Genomic DNA, 16731 nt, shown 5'->3' on the forward strand with positions numbered 1-16731 from the left:
CCCCAACCAAGGTCACAGCCACTTTGTCACCAGTCTGGAGAAAAGAAAGCTCAGGGGGGACCTTATCGCTCTCTACAACTACCTGAAAGGAGGTTGTAGTGAGGTGGGGGTCAGTCTCTTCTCCCAAGTAACAAGTGATAGGACAAGGAGTAACAGCCCCGAGTTGCATCAGGGGAGGTTTAGATTGGATATTAGGAGAAATTTCTTCCCAGAAAACGTAACCAGGCATTGGAACAGGCTACCCAGCGCAGTGGTGGAATCACTGTCCCTGGAAGTGTTCAAAAACCATGTAGATGAAGCCCTCAGAGGTACAGTTTAGTGATGGTCTTGGCAGTCCTGTGGTGATAGCTGGACTTGATGATCTTAAAGGTCTTTTCCAACCTAGTTGATTCTATGATTCTGTGGCGTCAGTAAAGCCAGGATTTTATTTCATGCTGGTAAATATTTCTTATCCTACATGTAAGTCCAGAAAATCTTGGAAAAATGTTTTCCCAGTAGTAGGAAGAGCAGCCCCTCTGGACTCAGTGGAGTTTCCCATGGTAGTTCACTAGCAACAAACTCTTCACATCTATGGTGTGGGAGCAAATTTGCTTCATTTTGTTACTGTTCAAGCTTAGTGCATAAAGCAGCAAATTACTCCTCCACTACTCAGTGTAGTAGGACTAGACTAAGTCAAACAAGATATGACCTCTGCTTTATAAACAAATTACAAGGTAATAAGCTATGAACACCAAATAAATATTTATGTGCTTGATTAAGGCATGGAGTAGTCAGTTTTGTGCCAAAAGCATCCATGGACTTCATAACCAGCAACCAGAAAGCATTTCTAAGTTAGATTTTTGTTTAACCACAATCCGAAATATCTGAGTATAAATATGCTTTACTTCTTGACTTACTCCTTAGAGCATTTGTCTGGTTTATTTTTTGTTGTTTTTTTCCTCTTTCTTTTGGTTAATTTAGCAACTAGTGATCACTGTCTACATGAGGGACAAGTCCAACCAGCAGCTGCAGAATTCATTCCACATCAGTTACTCAAACCTGTAAGAGACTAAATTTGGGCAGTTTAGTGGGAAACTTATAGCAAGCAGACAGGAGATTCTTGATTGGCTGATCAAAGCCTGTGCATGCAGATACAGTTTGCCGTCATTGCTAATCCTGTTCTTGATTTTAAACCTAACCCCAGAGTTAATTTTAGTCTTATGTGAACCCTTTCCAGAAGATCAATGGCATGACAAAATCTGGAAGTGATAAATAACCAAAAGCACCAGATATGGTAACTCTGCTGTGGTAAAGATGTACAGATGTAACATAACTTTTCAGTTTCCTCTCTGTAGGCTGTAAAGTAGAAGAGAGACTCTGGACAGCTATTTTATGCTTGAAATTAATGTGTACCTGGAATCATTTGTACTTCAAAGATAAATTATTTATTTTGCCATAAAATTAAGCTTAATGACGAATCTAAATACTGGCTGGAAAATGGTAACCCTCAGATAGTGTTTGCGTGTACACGCAGGCTGTATGTGTGCAAGGCCACATACAGCATGCATCTGCCTGTGTGCATGCACATCTGCGCTCACACGTGCATGCGAACATGCTCATGTCATTGAAGCAGCTGCTCTGTTGAAGCCAATGCTGTTATTCTAACAAGTAAGGAAGGATTTTTAAGGCTTCTAGAAGGTGATAGCATGCAAAACAGCCCTGCATGCACTTACACCCACATGTGTCAGCTCCTACACTGCTATCCTGCTGACTAAGAGCTGCATCCTTATTGCAGACAAATCACTACTGATCGTCCCTTCAGGTAAATATGGGCAAGGGAAGAAGGAAGTGGCATTCTGTGTTTTGTTGGAATTGTTTTATGAGGAAACCAATTACATGGAACTAGAGAATCAGTGGGTCCCATATTACACCAGAAAGAGTAACACAACACACATCAGTAGCTTAAGCCTTATCATGAAGGGTTTTGAAGACCTCCAAGAACCTCTTGCATGAGCATGATCCAGATTTTATGGGTGAGGAAGCTGAGATAGAGAGAGGTGAATTCACACGCCTAAGGCCATAGAATCACAGAATCACAGAATAGTTAGGGTTGGAAAGGACTTTAAGATCATCTAGTTCCAAGCCCCCTGCCATGGGCAGGGACACCACACACTAAACCATGTGGGCAGGTGAATGGCAGCAGTAGGAACAAAATCCAAGTTGACTGTGTCCCTGTCCACTCTTAGATGCTGTAACATAAGAAATGCAGTGGTAAACAATGACCCAGCTGACAACTTTCATGAGGGACATTAATCTCTACAATAAATCTATCAAACACATGCATACATTTTCATCATGAGTATCCCAGAAATAGCAGCTCTGCAGAAAAAGATTCTTTTTTTATGCCTCCACTACAGAACTGCAAGATAAATTATCCACTGATTTCCCTCTTCAGCAAAATGCTTAAGTGCACACTTATCTATAATGATAACACTTACATGTTTTGCTGAATCCAAAGCCTCAGTACTAAGGTTCAGAGGACCATGACTAGTAGACATTCAAGAATTCAGCTCCTGCACAAGCATGTAGAAATGAGACATTTTCAAAGGTTTTCAATGCTCAGCACATTGCAGCAAAGATTTGCAGGCAAGTCTGATGTGTAGATCTCATATAGAATCATAGAATCAATTAGGTTAGAAAAGACTTTTAATATCATCAAGTCCAACTATTCCCCCAGCACTGCCAAGTCCACCACTAAACTGTCACTTCGGGCCTCATCTACGTGGTGTATGAACACTTCCAGTGATGGTGACTCCACCACTGCCCTGGGCAGCCTGTTCCCTCACAAGACCTTGCCCACCCCCAGCCTGCTGGTGAGGGAGGATGTTGGAGAAGCAGCCTTGATGCTGTGGAGCCCTGCTCAGCAGTAGCCAAAGCCTGGTGTGCTATCAACACCTTCCTAGCTACTGATACCCAGCATGGTGAGGGCTGTTGTGGGGAAGGTTAACTCCATCCCAGCCAGAGCCAACAGAGGGACAAAATAAGCACACTTGTGATTGAACCTTCACAGTTGTCTCCTGGACAGATACTGACTTTTGCAGTGTAAGGTTTTTTAAAAGGTCTCCAGATGTTTGGAATTAATAAGTGCTAATTCTTTCAAACAAACTTCCAAATCATTATGTTTTATGTACAAACTTCCTGTGTCTTCCCCCCTCTTGCTTCTTTGTCTTCTGGGGAAAAGCTAGCCAGAAGTACTACATGGCAATATGTTTGAGTGTTGTACATGAGAGATGACTTTGGAAACAGATGATGTAGTGAGCTGCATCCCATATGTTGCAAGCAAACCTAACTTCAGTTTGACCTCCTGATTACTTCCTTGGTCCTTATAGCAGCTGGTGCAGAATAAGCGAACAGACTGCAGATAATATTGATGTGTTCAGACACCAATGCACATAGGATTTCTGGATATGTATTTGCCCCTATTTTGTTTATTGCTCTCTTGATATATTAGTAACAAATTAAGCTTTTTTTTTCTCTTTGTCTCCTGACTTTGCAAAAGGATGAACTACCTCCAGGTCCTCTTACTCTAAAGGATGCATGAAAGCTGATTAATACGGGTGGCCTGTGCTATAGGATTTGGGGGAGGGGGGTGTGGGGTGGGTGGTATTTACCACTGTAGAGTAGAATTTGCAGTCCTGTCTCAGGCTTCCTGTGCAGTACCTGGGGGATGTAGGCACCTCCAGAAAGATTCTGTCACAGCCCGTGCAATCTTACTGCCACCTGGAAGGCTTATGCAAAGTAATGGACTTTCTGACTTCTTTCAGTGCTAAATAGCTTTCACTCTCAAAAAAATAAAGAAAGAACATTGTAGGAGTTATCTGCATCCTCCTGCATTACAGAACTGGTTTAAAAGTCAGCCCAGAATGTGCAAGATCCAGGTTTGACTCCAAAGACAGTGAGGTAACCCACCAACTCACCTTCTCACCAGGGGAGGAGTTCTGTTCCCCTCCTCACTCCAGCTCCTGTTCCCATGCAGCAGCAGTGTCACGTGTAAACAGAAATGACCTGCAATTACCTTTGTTGATCCAAGAATATGGACTGGCTGCATGTCTTCCACATGTTGAGCTCCTCATCCCTAGCATAGGGGGTGGAGTTTTTTTGTTTTTTAAGTGCTGCAATGCCTATTTCGCAGGACAAATTTACTGGGTTAAATCTCTCCATCAGGCTAAGACATAAACAAAACACTAAGCTGTGCTGGTCATAAGAGGTGTGTATGGGGTTTGTATGACGCCCTCCACCAATTAGTCAGCTGTTGAACAGGGCTGTAGTGTCAGCAACTTCGAACATTAGCAATTACATTTTTGCTGAAGGAATATTGCCAGCACTTAGAAAGAGTGCTTATCAATGAAGTGACTGAAAAGCAGTTGTGGCTTTGAAAGTTAATGTGGGTGTTTGTCCTTCACCAAGCATTTGACACATCTTGACTCAGCATGGCATTATTTTGGGCTTGCACTGCTTAAACACGGTACTGTACACTGGTTCTCTGATAATACTTGCATTTAGCTTTGTGTGACAAGTTCAGGAAATTCAGGAATAGATTTCAACTGTGTGTCCTATGAAGAATGTCCTTTTATATTTCACAGTGTTAGGCTAGGCTATATACTTGTAACAGCACAGTCTGGCCTGTGATGTCAAAGTGATGCAGCTATTCCCTACACTTGGTGCTAGCATTTGACTCAGCAGTTCAGTTTTGGTTCCAAACTTGTACAAGTGTCATTTCCTTTTAACTTCTTGGCTCAATTAGTGGAGAAGGGTGGAGAGGTTTTGGCTTCTTTGCCATTGTTTGGGCACGTTCAAGTTGATAAAGATCAGTTCTGCTGGGCAAGCTATCAATAGCTCACGTGCTAAAGCCTGAGAATATTGAGCAACTTTTTCCAGACTTTCCCTGCGTTTCAGTCAGTTAAAAGACTATACATAAAAACCTAAATTGCACATGCAAAGGGGAAAGTTTCTTTGATGAAAGCCAGGAATTTAGATCAAAACACAGTTTATTTTCCCAAGGTTGACAGTGAAATGATAGAAAAAAAATGCTGTTTTATTAAGACCAGAAATCCATTTCTTGATCTTAAAAGACTGTTTTTTTGCGAGGGTGGGAAGCTGTGCTGTAATGACAAGATCAGAGAATTATTTTCTTTCCTTTTTTTTTTCTTTTCTTTTTGTGTAGAAACACTTCATAGAAAGAGAAAACCAACAGCAAATTAATATATAAGAAGCCTGGTACAGTATACAGTCAGTCAAATGTAGACACTCCAGATCTTAATCTAAATCCTGTGGGCTCCACCCATACAAGTGATCCATTTATTTCAGCCATATAATTCTTAATGTAAGCAGACTTTAGCCCCTACTCACTAATAGGAATGTTCTGTTTCTGGCAAGAGAAAAGAAATAGTGGACCCCAAATGGGAAAGCAGAGTACTACTGTGCCATTAATGAAACATTCACCTTGATGTTTGTGACCTTCTGCGTGCTTTAGGGATTAATAAGCGCACAGGCTATTTGACTTCAAGGTAATCTAGAGGGGATCCATTACTTAATCTGTTTTCTAAGCAAGCCTATTTTGGACACTGAGTTTTCATTCTGGGCACTATTTTAATTTAATAGCGGTGGCAAGCATAAGCTGTCTTTTATCAGGCTTCTTTATGACCCCTTGTTGTGAAAGACTTTCAGAAAGGCCAGCGCAGGGACAGTCCCTTTTGCTGGTGGGTGATTACAGCACCTGTCAGAGCCCAGCCGTAAGTATTCAAGGAAGTCCTAGAGATAGGGTCCGATTTCTTTAACAGTGTCTCCAAATATACATTTAAGAGGCTTCCTCCTGTCTTGAAATTTAAGACCCTAAATAGCCAGTGGAAAAAAGCACAGACTTTGTAACCTCAGACTTTGTGCTCGCCTGGTTTATTTTTATTTTATAAGTGATGCTGTGTTGACTTTTTTCTTCCAAGTCTGTAACTTTTCAGACAGAAATATAATTGCTGACAGCTATGCTGCTGCAGCCTGGTAGTATTTTTTCAAGAAAGAGTTAAGGACATATATGATGTAAGGAAGTGCTGTTCCAGCTTCAGCTTTGGCCAACAGATGGTGAAACAAACATGATCAGCAGACAAGCAAGATGATAGCAGCAAGGAAAATATGAGTAATAGTAAGAAAACACAAATATTGAGTTCATTACTCTCAGAGAACCTAATTCAGCAAAATATTCAAGCACGAGTTTCAGATTCATTGACTTGAAATGCATTTGCTGGGTTAGCTTTAAACAGACGTTATCTGTTTGTGTCCTTAATGTCAAATGCAAGAACTGACATAAAACATTGTCAGTAACTTTTCTGTAATTTTGAGAAAGCTGTTGCATGAAATGGTTAATGTGATTGCCAACAAAAAGCAGTTAGGTAGCAATATGGTCTGCCTGTCTGCCTGCCTGCCTGCATTGTTTGTCTCAAGAATACCAGAGCACCCTCCTTGCCAGCCAGCTCCTCCGTAGCCCAGAGCCTAGGTAAGAAGATTTCACAACCAGGTAACCTAAATATACAGAAGTAGTCAGAATTAACTGATGTTCTAATGAATTTCTGAGTCCAGGGTGGAGTCTTGGCTTGGTTGGATTAATGTGTAGTTTTGCCACAGGCTTAATCTCAGTCAAGCTGTAGCCCTATACACATATGCTCACACGTGCGTATATCTATGTACACAAATGTATGAATAACACATTTTTGCAATGGTATTGAGAAGACCTTTTAAAGCAGATGTCTGATTATATAAATATAAATTATAAATATAGTCAGACATCTGTTTAAAAATTATAAATACATTCAGACATCTGTTTTAAGAATGTCTTTCCAATATTTTTGCAAACATAACTAAGCAACAGAAGCAATTGAGGGGGGGATGCAGTCATGACATGGGTGGGGGATGAGGAGGGGCTGCCTAGACATTCAGCTGTTCTGCTTGCCCATGACCATATGAAGCGAGTGGTGGCCCAAAAGCCCCTTCTGCAACCCCCCAGGGTAGTATGACAGAGCGTCTCATTCAGCAAGCCCAGGCTGCCAAAATAAGATCCTGACACAGACAGCACCCTCTGTAAGGACATTACAAATAGTAGAACACATCCCTGGTACATTAAGTGTCTTTGAATCTTTACACAGAGGAAGTACTGCAAAGAGTTGTTAAGTTTAACAAGGTGGTAAAGCAAGTCTGTGACACAGCCAGAAGCACAGGATGTATGTGTTGATGCTGAGCTCTATGCTGTAGTCACGTGCCCCCCTTACGAGGTCTTTATCAGCAAGTGGTGGCTCTGCTAACAGTTTCCATACTTCTTTGCAGATGTATTGTGAGAGGTTTATATGTATCCTGAGAATACTTGGAACCACACTCTTTGGGGTGTCCCTCCTGCTGGGAATCACCGCTGCTTACATTGTGGGCTACCAATTCATCCAGACAGACAACTACTACTTCTCCTTTGGACTCTATGGTGCTATCCTGGCATCACATCTCATCATCCAAAGCCTGTTTGCCTTCCTAGAGCACAGGAAAATGAAGCGGTCACTAGAGACTCCAATCAAGCTGAACAAAACAGTTGCCCTTTGTATTGCTGCCTATCAAGAGGATCCTGACTACTTAAGAAAATGTTTACTTTCTGTGAAAAGATTGACCTACCCTGGAATTAAAGTTGTTATGGTCATTGATGGGAACTCAGAAGACGACGTTTACATGATGGACATTTTTACTGAAATCATGGGTAGGGACAAATCTGCCACTTATATCTGGAGTAATAACTTTCACGACAAAGGTCCAGGTGAGACGGAGGAGTCTCACAGAGAGAGCATGCAACATGTATCTCAGCTGGTCCTGTCCAACAAAAGTGTTTGCATCATGCAGAAATGGGGTGGAAAAAGAGAAGTAATGTACACAGCATTCAAAGCACTGGGGAGAAGCGTGGATTATGTACAGGTAGGTATTAGAGCACCAGGTCAGTGCCAATTCAAACACACTTTGAAAGAAAGCAGCTTTTGTATATTTTGTGCAGCATGTTAGAGGCCATCCTAGTCCCTGATGAACACAGTGCTCCTTTCAGTCTGTTTGGAAACAGCTTGACCGTTAAAAGCGTATTTTGCTACCTTTTAAAATGGTCAGTCTATCTGTGAATACATTAAATCAGTGCACCAGCTACTGCAGAAATCTGAAATCCTTCCACAGACCTCAGTACTGCCCCTCATCTACATGGTTTTGCTTTAGACAATGCCAGTGGCCTTCTGAAGACCCCATCTCTGCTTCTGTAGGTCAAGATCTTGGGTAAGGTTTTATTTTGTGAGGTTGCTAGCGGCCCCATATGCAAGCAGACACGCAGGTATTTTGGTGGCGCTAGGGAATATCTTGGAGTTTGTAAAAAAGATGGGAATATTTTATAGGCTTTGAAGGCCATGCCGAATATTCAGTAAAAAGGTCAATGTGCAGCCTTGAAAGAAAGATTTTTTCAGCTAAAGCCTGAAGGAGCTTTTGCTTCATCACTTACAGCTGCATTACCTCACTCACCGCGACTTGGCCTTTAAAGCCCTTATGACACTATTCACTTAAAAATGAATTAGGCTGGGTCCTCTCTCCCTGTTTCCAAAGCAGCAGAGACACATTTCTTTCCAGCTGCCTTGGATCCCATGAAAGATTTTCTATGTTTCTGCCTTACACATGGAAGCACTCCTCACTCTTGCAAACAGCCCTGCTGACTGTGGGAAGGGGAGGAGGCCATGTGTGGAGGAAAGTGGGTAGGATCAGGGCCTCTGGGTGGACACTGAGGATCCCTCCTTATTGATCGAGGCCAGCACTCCTCCCTGAATACGAGATGATCTTCCTAATTAACCACCCTCAGCCCTTCCCACCTTCTCCCAACCTCAGAGCATCCAGTGGTTTCCTCTTCAGCTGCCCATGAAATGCTCTTTGCTGGCTCAGGGCAGCTGCATGGCTGAGCCACTTGTGCTTCTGTGGTCCAGAAACACAGCATCTGTATGCACAGTGTCCACGTAGAGGCTTCCAGTAGCTGGGCTGAGAGCAGTGAGTCCTTCGCACACAGTAGGGGCAGAAACTGAAGAGTGCCAGGAACTACTCTGCTACTGGAGCTGGGAGTGTAAAGCAAAGATTTAAAACCCATCCCCATCCCCTAACACTTCCAAAATTGAAACTGATTTATTCTCTGGAAACAATGGGTTTAAGCTCTCCATTGTCTGCACTTCAGTTCTGTGCTGTGAGGCACTGTGGTGGGATAAAAATGCTGGTTTTCTTTATTAGCATGGTTTTATAATCACTTCACACAGAAGTATCAGATTGCAGAGAGAGAAGGCAGAGAGGAAATGTATTCATTGCAAGTTTCCTCCCTCAGTCCAGCTCCTGCATTTGTTCAGGGAACCTGGAAAAAGTGTTTCTATTTCAACAGTCATAGCATAAACTGAGAAAATGGAAGCGATATTACTGGTCTTTCAGTTAGTTAACACCCCTGACCTGGCTCAGAGGTCCTAATGAATGTGTCAGGGACTGTAATGCTGCTGCCCCAAAAGCTGCAGTAGCGACTGAAGCCACAGACGTCTCCATCACATCTACAGACACACCTATATTAGAAATGCAGCACCTTGGTGGCCCTGGCTTCTGCACAGTCATAATGTAATGCAGCTAAAATGTAACTCTGTTTTATGAATGAATGAAGGTTGAGATATTTCAAATGGTTCTTTGGGGGTACCCAGGGTAAATTACTCTAAAGAGGCCACACATTTTAAGGGCTGATCAATCTTGATGATCAGGTACTTAGCAAAGTGGACAGGTCAGCACTATTTCCCACCCCGAAAACTGTGGGCCTTATGGTTCTTAAGACACCTTGGCGTTATGGGCTGGCAATCATAAGCAGTCTGACCAAAGCAGATAAAGAGCTGTTACTCATTAGTGGTGTCTCATTAAATACGTGAAACTGCCATGAAGGCTTCTTTCCATCCTGGAGGAGGTTAGGAGGGTGCAAGCATGCACAGGAGTTAAACTGGTAGGTATCATCTGTGCAGAGCTGGACGGAGCAGCCAGGCTCCAATTCATCTTTGCTTGATGGAGGTACCTGTGTGGACAGTCCAGTGCAGCCTGAACTTCTCAGAGCAGCTTGGATAAACTGCCACTGGTTATAATGAGTGTCTGGACTCATTATAACCCTTTCATGCAACTCTGTGACCCAAGGCAGTAATTTCTAGGTCACAGCCCTTATGTGGAAAGATGGCAAATTGCCTCTTGGGCTGTGCTGGGCCACCCCTGTCTGGGCAGTCCTTGCTGTGTTTTGTTTGGGTTCCTAAGTGTCTGTCTTTCTCTGGGTTTGTCCTCTTTTCACCTTCAAAAGCCTCATCCTGATGGAAAATAATGGTTTTTAGGTTTGCCCCCAAACCCCAGACATGTCCACGTGTGTTACCAGGACACTTGCTGGTAATTTGTAAATAAATCCAGCATTTTTAGGATTCTTCATCTCTATTAGTGATGTTGCTCATGGGCAGGTATTTCTGCTATAGATAAATGAATCTGATGGGGTGGGGGCTGCTCAGCTGCTTCAGGTGACAGGCACTGGAGGGAAAGCGGAGGCGCTGGGGAGGGAGCCGGTCCCAGCCCATCAGTCGTGGTCACAAGAAATGAATGAGTATCTCTGCCTGAGCTCTTGGGTACTCACCAAACTACAGATTCCCTGTGGGAAATTCTCAGTGACAGCTTTGTCCAGGAGGCTCCAGATAAGCATATAGGCATCCTTTCTTCAGCAATTATTTTGTTCCCTTTTTATCACTGAGTGCTGTCACTGATGATAGTTGGAGGCACACCTTAGTTACAGAGGTACTCCTTGGGATTAAGCCCTTGAGGAGAAGAGTTGGATGCAACAAGTTAGCGGGAGCTGGAAATGCTTGTGGCTTTTCTCCTGGAGGAAATATGAGAGCTTTCATCACCTTTCTCCTCTTGGTCCCCCCAGCGAGCATGGAGGGGAGCATGCTGGCAGACATTCAGCTGCATCCCAGACAATGCAGCCCAACTATCACAGGCTTGAGTGTAGTCTGCAGTAGAGACCCCTAATGATCTCCTCCCTTTTCATAGACTAGACATGAAGGTTTCTGCTCTCCTGGAGTGCGAAGGCTTAGGCTGAATTGAAAGATTGGATGAAAGGACACCAAAATTAGGATACCCAATATTAGACATCACCAGAATTTGACTTTGTATGTTGTTCATGCAGAACTATCGACTTTTTCTGCTACCGTCCCCGTTGAAAGCATAGGAATGCACTGTGGGGATAAACTGGAAGCAGTATGAAAGTCTTTAGGGCAGGATTCAGCCAGCCAGGGAGGTGTTTCTGGGACAGCCTCTTCTGCTTCGGTTTCTGGGTGTCTGCAAAATGAGTTCACACACGGTGGGGACACTGCTTGCAGCAGCAGCGACAAGGAGACACCCACTTGTTTGAAACTTGTTTGAAACAGGCTGCAGCCCGTGTCATTCTCCTCCAAGCAAACGAAAGCAATGCTAGCTGCCTCTCAGGCCGGCCAGCCTGTCTGAGCCCTCCTCCTACTCTCCAGGGGAAAGCCAGTTCCTAATGTACACAGTGTTTAGTTGACTAGGAGTGTTTGTGTGGCTGAAACGCCTAGTGTGAGTGATCTATTTCTGCCCTGGTTTTGTGGAGCACTGCACTTCAGGACTTGCTCCTTCTGGCCTTACTTTTTTTTTTTTAATAAGAATGCCAGGGGAAAATAGCAAATAATTTCTATATATCAAATGTCAAATCCCTGCACTACTAATAACACACCATGCATCTAAAATTAAAAATGAGTTTGTTCTGGAATCCAAAATACATATCTTACACGGATTGCTAAAGCCATCTGAGAGTGAAAGAACTATCAGGTTTCTTCCCAGACTCCTAGTTGAATTTTTCTTTTTATAAACAAGTGGCTGGAATTTAACTCTTTGCTCTTTCCCTCATATGGCAGTGGGAAACATTTGACCAGGGAGCTCCACCATACAGCCAATGCAGGGAAACCCTTTGTCAGGGCTCAGGAGGATTCTGCCACACACCCACAAACATTGTCTTGCTCTGCAGTGCTCCATCTCTGAGAGCATATCTTATTAGAAACTAGCTCAGTGTGCCAGTAAAACAAATAGAGCTGATACAGAAGAGAGGATTGTTTACATGCACAGCCCTAACAAGCACTTTGTTTTGTTCAGCACCACTCCTTGCTGCCTGATACAAATAGTTTTTAATAAAAGTATCAATGCAGACTTAAAGAGAGATTTAACTACGTTAAGAAGAATATGCATTTAGGGTCATTGCAGTCACTCACATGATCTTTATTTTCTCCTCTAGTGTGCTCCTTAACCCATTTTTGTTCTTGTTTTATTTGTAGGTCTGTGATTCAGATACAATGCTTGATCCAGCCTCATCAGTGGAGATGGTAAAGGTTTTAGAAGAAGATCCAATGGTTGGAGGAGTCGGAGGTGATGTGCAGGTGAATATAACAATTTTAAGATTGAGCAGAGGGATTTCAGCAAGTATTGGCACTGCAACAGGTTTCCCTGCTTGGAGTAGCATTGAATATACTGTGATACCATTATAGAGGCTTTTTTGATACCTTAATCTTTCTGTCTGTTGAATGGAAACTCTTATTCTTGGATGTGAGTACTGTATGGTTTCAGCACCCATAGAAAGCAAACAAATATTCTCCCTATATGTGAAAAGTGGGGTACTGGCATTGTCAGGACCGTTGTGGCATCTTTGAGTCTCTGGGTATAACTGTTTGCTCAGGATACCAAAGGAAAGCTATAGGGGAGCAGGGAGTTGAGAATTGGACTCCCAAAGCCAAATTTAGCACCCCAAGCACTTCAGTTATGTTACAAATAGAAGCCAAGATTGTTAGGAATAAAAGCCTTTTTGAAATTCAGTGCACTATGCAATCTGGGTATTGTTGGGTTTCCTCTGCATCTCTGTCAGGCAGGGCAATGGAAAACCCCCAAGTCAGCCCAGCTCCACTTCTGTTAGGATTTCCAGCATTGCTGAGTTTGGCTGATAACTGCAGCAAAAGGCTGTTCATTCCTTTAGACACAATTGCTTCTGCTGCAACTTACAAAGAAAAATGCATATGGATATTTCAGTTGGCCTTAGGATCAGTCCCCCGTACTCAGTTGGGCTTTTATGTGAGACGGAGGAGAAAGGCCATCTATATGGGCAAGCACTTGCTAATGAATACCCCCAGTAGTCAGAAGTATTTCAGGCATGTGGCTCTTAACTCCAGAAATTAAGATTCCCACAGAAGCCTGAATATCTTTGCAGCTCTGGACTGACCATGGACCAGGCATCTCACTGCCCCTGCGCATGTGAGATGCCAGGCACGTGTGAGTACAACTGGAGGGAGACAATACAGGTTCAGCTATAGCAGTGAAGGTTCATAAGCATCTGCAGAGAGGTGGGAAGGATGTATCCCCTCTGGGAGGAAAGGTGGCAGAATGAAGGCTTTAGGCTTTCCCCCCCCCCCGAAGTTCACTTTCCAGCATACACCAGATACATTTGAGCCTAGCCCTGTGCCCTGCTGCTTCCAAACTGTTCCAGAATTGAAATGAAACTAAGATGAGATTGGCTTTTGGCCTTCAAACCTGACAGAAATTAAGACCATCAGAGCAAAAGTCTGTTGTTTTGGGGTTTTTTTCCTAGTTGCAGGGAAATGTATTCTAGTTCTAGAAGGCCACAAATTCCTTTGTAAATCCCCAGACTGAGAAGATATGGGTGCAGAGCTGACACAGCCACCCTGCTACACACTTCCTTGCCACATTCCCCATCACAAGGTGTGTGCTGAGAACTTGAATATGAAGACATGGACTTGGGCACCAGACTCCTGGGCTATGTCTGTGCAGTGTTTTAAATGTAGGCCTGAGCTTCAGGTGAGCTTTGGGGCATACAGAAGAGAAAGACTGACACCTTTATGCAGGCCAAAGCAAGACTCTAATGGAGTATTACAGTGTGTTGTGGAGCAGTGTAGCAGGACTGGTACTGCAGAGACAAAGCAGAACAGGTTGCTCCTCAGAGGGACTGATGTTAGATATGGGGACATAGCCTAGGGTCGAACCTCTAAGGCCAGCCTTACGATACCAACGATGTAGGCCAAAACCCATGTGCTGAACCTTTCTCATGCTCCAGCATAGCTTTAGGAGGGCTGGAAGAAGTTCTGTGAGTTCTAAAGATGTGTGCAGGGGGCAGAGAAGCAGGAGACCATGCCTGGGACTCCACCATCTCCTCTCAGGAGAGGCCGAGTCCAGCAGGTCCTAAACTGGGGGTGAAGGGAAGGGAACAATGACCCAGAAAATAAATTTCTTGGTGAAGAATAGGAAGGGTTGCAAAGAAAAAGAGAGCATTTTGGTGGAACAGACTTCTGAAGGCTTCATACTGCCCTTCCTGTCAATGTCCTGGACCATATAGAACTGTGTCCGTGAGTGGATACAGGAATGAGGTTCCTCCTGTATTTTGGCTAACAGTGCTCTAGTCTCTGCAAATTCGTTATTGATCCAGTGTACGTATTTTCTGTCTCAAGAGCTCATCTAAAATGAAATTTTTTTTTATTTTTCAGATTTTGAACAAATATGATTCCTGGATCTCCTTTCTGAGCAGTGTGAGATACTGGATGGCATTTAACATAGAAAGAGCCTGTCAGTCCTATTTTGGCTGTGTACAGTGCATCAGTGGACCTCTGGGGATGTACAGAAACTCTTTACTCCATGAATTTGTGGAAGATTGGTACAATCAAGAATTTATGGGCTCCCAGTGCAGCTTTGGAGATGACAGACATCTAACTAACAGAGTGCTAAGCCTGGGCTATGCAACAAAATACACAGCTAGATCCAAGTGCCTTACCGAAACACCGATAGAGTATCTCAGGTGGCTGAATCAGCAGACCCGCTGGAGTAAATCGTACTTTAGAGAGTGGCTTTATAATGCAATGTGGTTCCACAAGCACCATTTGTGGATGACCTATGAAGCTGTAATCACTGGATTCTTTCCTTTCTTCCTTATCGCCACAGTCATTCAGCTCTTCTACAGGGGAAAAATCTGGAACATCCTCCTCTTCTTGTTGACAGTTCAGTTAGTGGGCCTGATAAAGTCTTCATTTGCCAGCTTCCTTAGGGGCAACATTGTCATGGTTTTCATGTCACTCTACTCAGTGTTGTACATGTCAAGTTTACTGCCAGCAAAGATGTTTGCAATTGCCACGATAAACAAAGCAGGGTGGGGCACGTCAGGAAGAAAAACCATTGTAGTTAATTTTATAGGACTCATTCCAGTCTCCATTTGGTTTACAATCCTCCTAGGTGGCGTGATTTTCACTATCTACAAGGAATCAAAAAAGCCATTTTCTGAGTCAAAACAGACAGTTCTCATCATTGGCACAATACTCTATGCATGTTACTGGGTTATGCTTTTGACTTTGTACTTGGTTCTTATCACCAAATGTGGCAGGCGGAAGAAAGAGCAACACTATGACATGGTGCTAGACGTATGATGTTTCCGTGCAAAGTTACCCAGAGAGTTGTAAAGCAACCCAACGACCTTGTAGTATCTGTGGCATCAGACGAATGTTGCCAAGGGAAATGGATCATTGCTGCTGGGAATAAGACATTTATATTCCTCTGGGTTCATTTTCATCCTGCCAAAGTAAGAAAAAAAGCAAACAATAAAACATGAATACTTTTTTCCAAGGGCGGGGGAGGGGGGGAAAGACACAAACCACACAGTTTCGTCCTGTTCGCAAGAAAAGGGGAGAACTTCTATGTTTATGCACTTTCCTATTGTGCATATGCCTGACAGTGTTATGTTCTATATACCTCACTGGTCATGCTTATGTGTGTGGACAGGAAGGAAAGGAGTTTGGAGAATCGCGAAAAGGATCTTACAACCCCTTGCAACCTAATTTATGAACTTCTCTTTTTTTTATAGTTCTGTTTCTAGGAAGGGTCTTTTGTGTTAGGCTGCCAAATGTAATGCCAAAGGTAAATTTTAAGAGGCCATTGGCTGAGCTGTATTTTTATATTATTGTATTATTTGTGTGTGTGTATTTTTAAGCCAATTTTTTTTTTAAATCACATACTTTATATTTTACTATCTGCCAAAAAAGCTGCCTCCCCCAACATTTTGTTCTTTAGCCTTTTTAAATACATTTGGGAAAAAAAAAGCATACTTTCTCCCCAAAAATTTGTGCTGAATTGTTCACAACAGAAAGAATAAAAAGTCTCTCTGCATTTTTGCAACTGATGAATGGTTATTTCTGTGAAAAAGCATTTAAATGTGCTCTTTGAAGACATTTATTAGGAAAGGCCCAACATTGTCAGTTTTTGAATACAAGCATATTTGTGCATAAAAAAAAGGCCAAAGGGGTAGTAGATATGTGCAATTTGGGGCTTTGGTTTGGATAACATTGTAAAAGGAAAATTTGCTTTTCTGCTGAGAGCATGATATCTCTGGCATGCACAATAACCATAAGGCAAGACAGGCCTCCATGCCATTGGAAAAGACATAGCAAATGGAAAGCTCCCACTGATTTTATATGGGACCTGAGGAGTCAAAATTTCTCATCTAGAGAAACACCGGACACCCAAAAGTGCTATTGACTTCACTGATGGTCATAGTTCATAATCTGCTAGTGCCATGCAGATAGTTCATATATTTTAGTTTAAAGA

At 42.9% G+C, this 16731-nt stretch overlaps 1 protein-coding gene across 1 annotated transcript; it reads left to right on the forward strand.

The window, feature by feature from the left end:
• Positions 1 to 7348: 7348 nt before the first annotated feature.
• On the forward strand, positions 7349 to 16159 carry HAS2 (hyaluronan synthase 2). The gene is made up of 3 exons (XM_010013623.1): positions 7349 to 7977; positions 12417 to 12518; positions 14628 to 16159. Exons 1-3 carry the CDS (start codon positions 7351 to 7353, stop codon positions 15555 to 15557), a joined length of 1659 nt encoding a protein of 552 aa, XP_010011925.1. The 5' UTR covers positions 7349 to 7350; the 3' UTR covers positions 15558 to 16159.
• The last annotated feature ends 572 nt before the right edge of the window (positions 16160 to 16731 follow it).

This window comes from Nestor notabilis, unplaced genomic scaffold (assembly GCF_000696875.1).
Source record: "Nestor notabilis isolate BGI_N333 unplaced genomic scaffold, ASM69687v1 scaffold1414, whole genome shotgun sequence".
NCBI classification, from domain to species: domain Eukaryota; kingdom Metazoa; phylum Chordata; class Aves; order Psittaciformes; family Psittacidae; genus Nestor; species Nestor notabilis.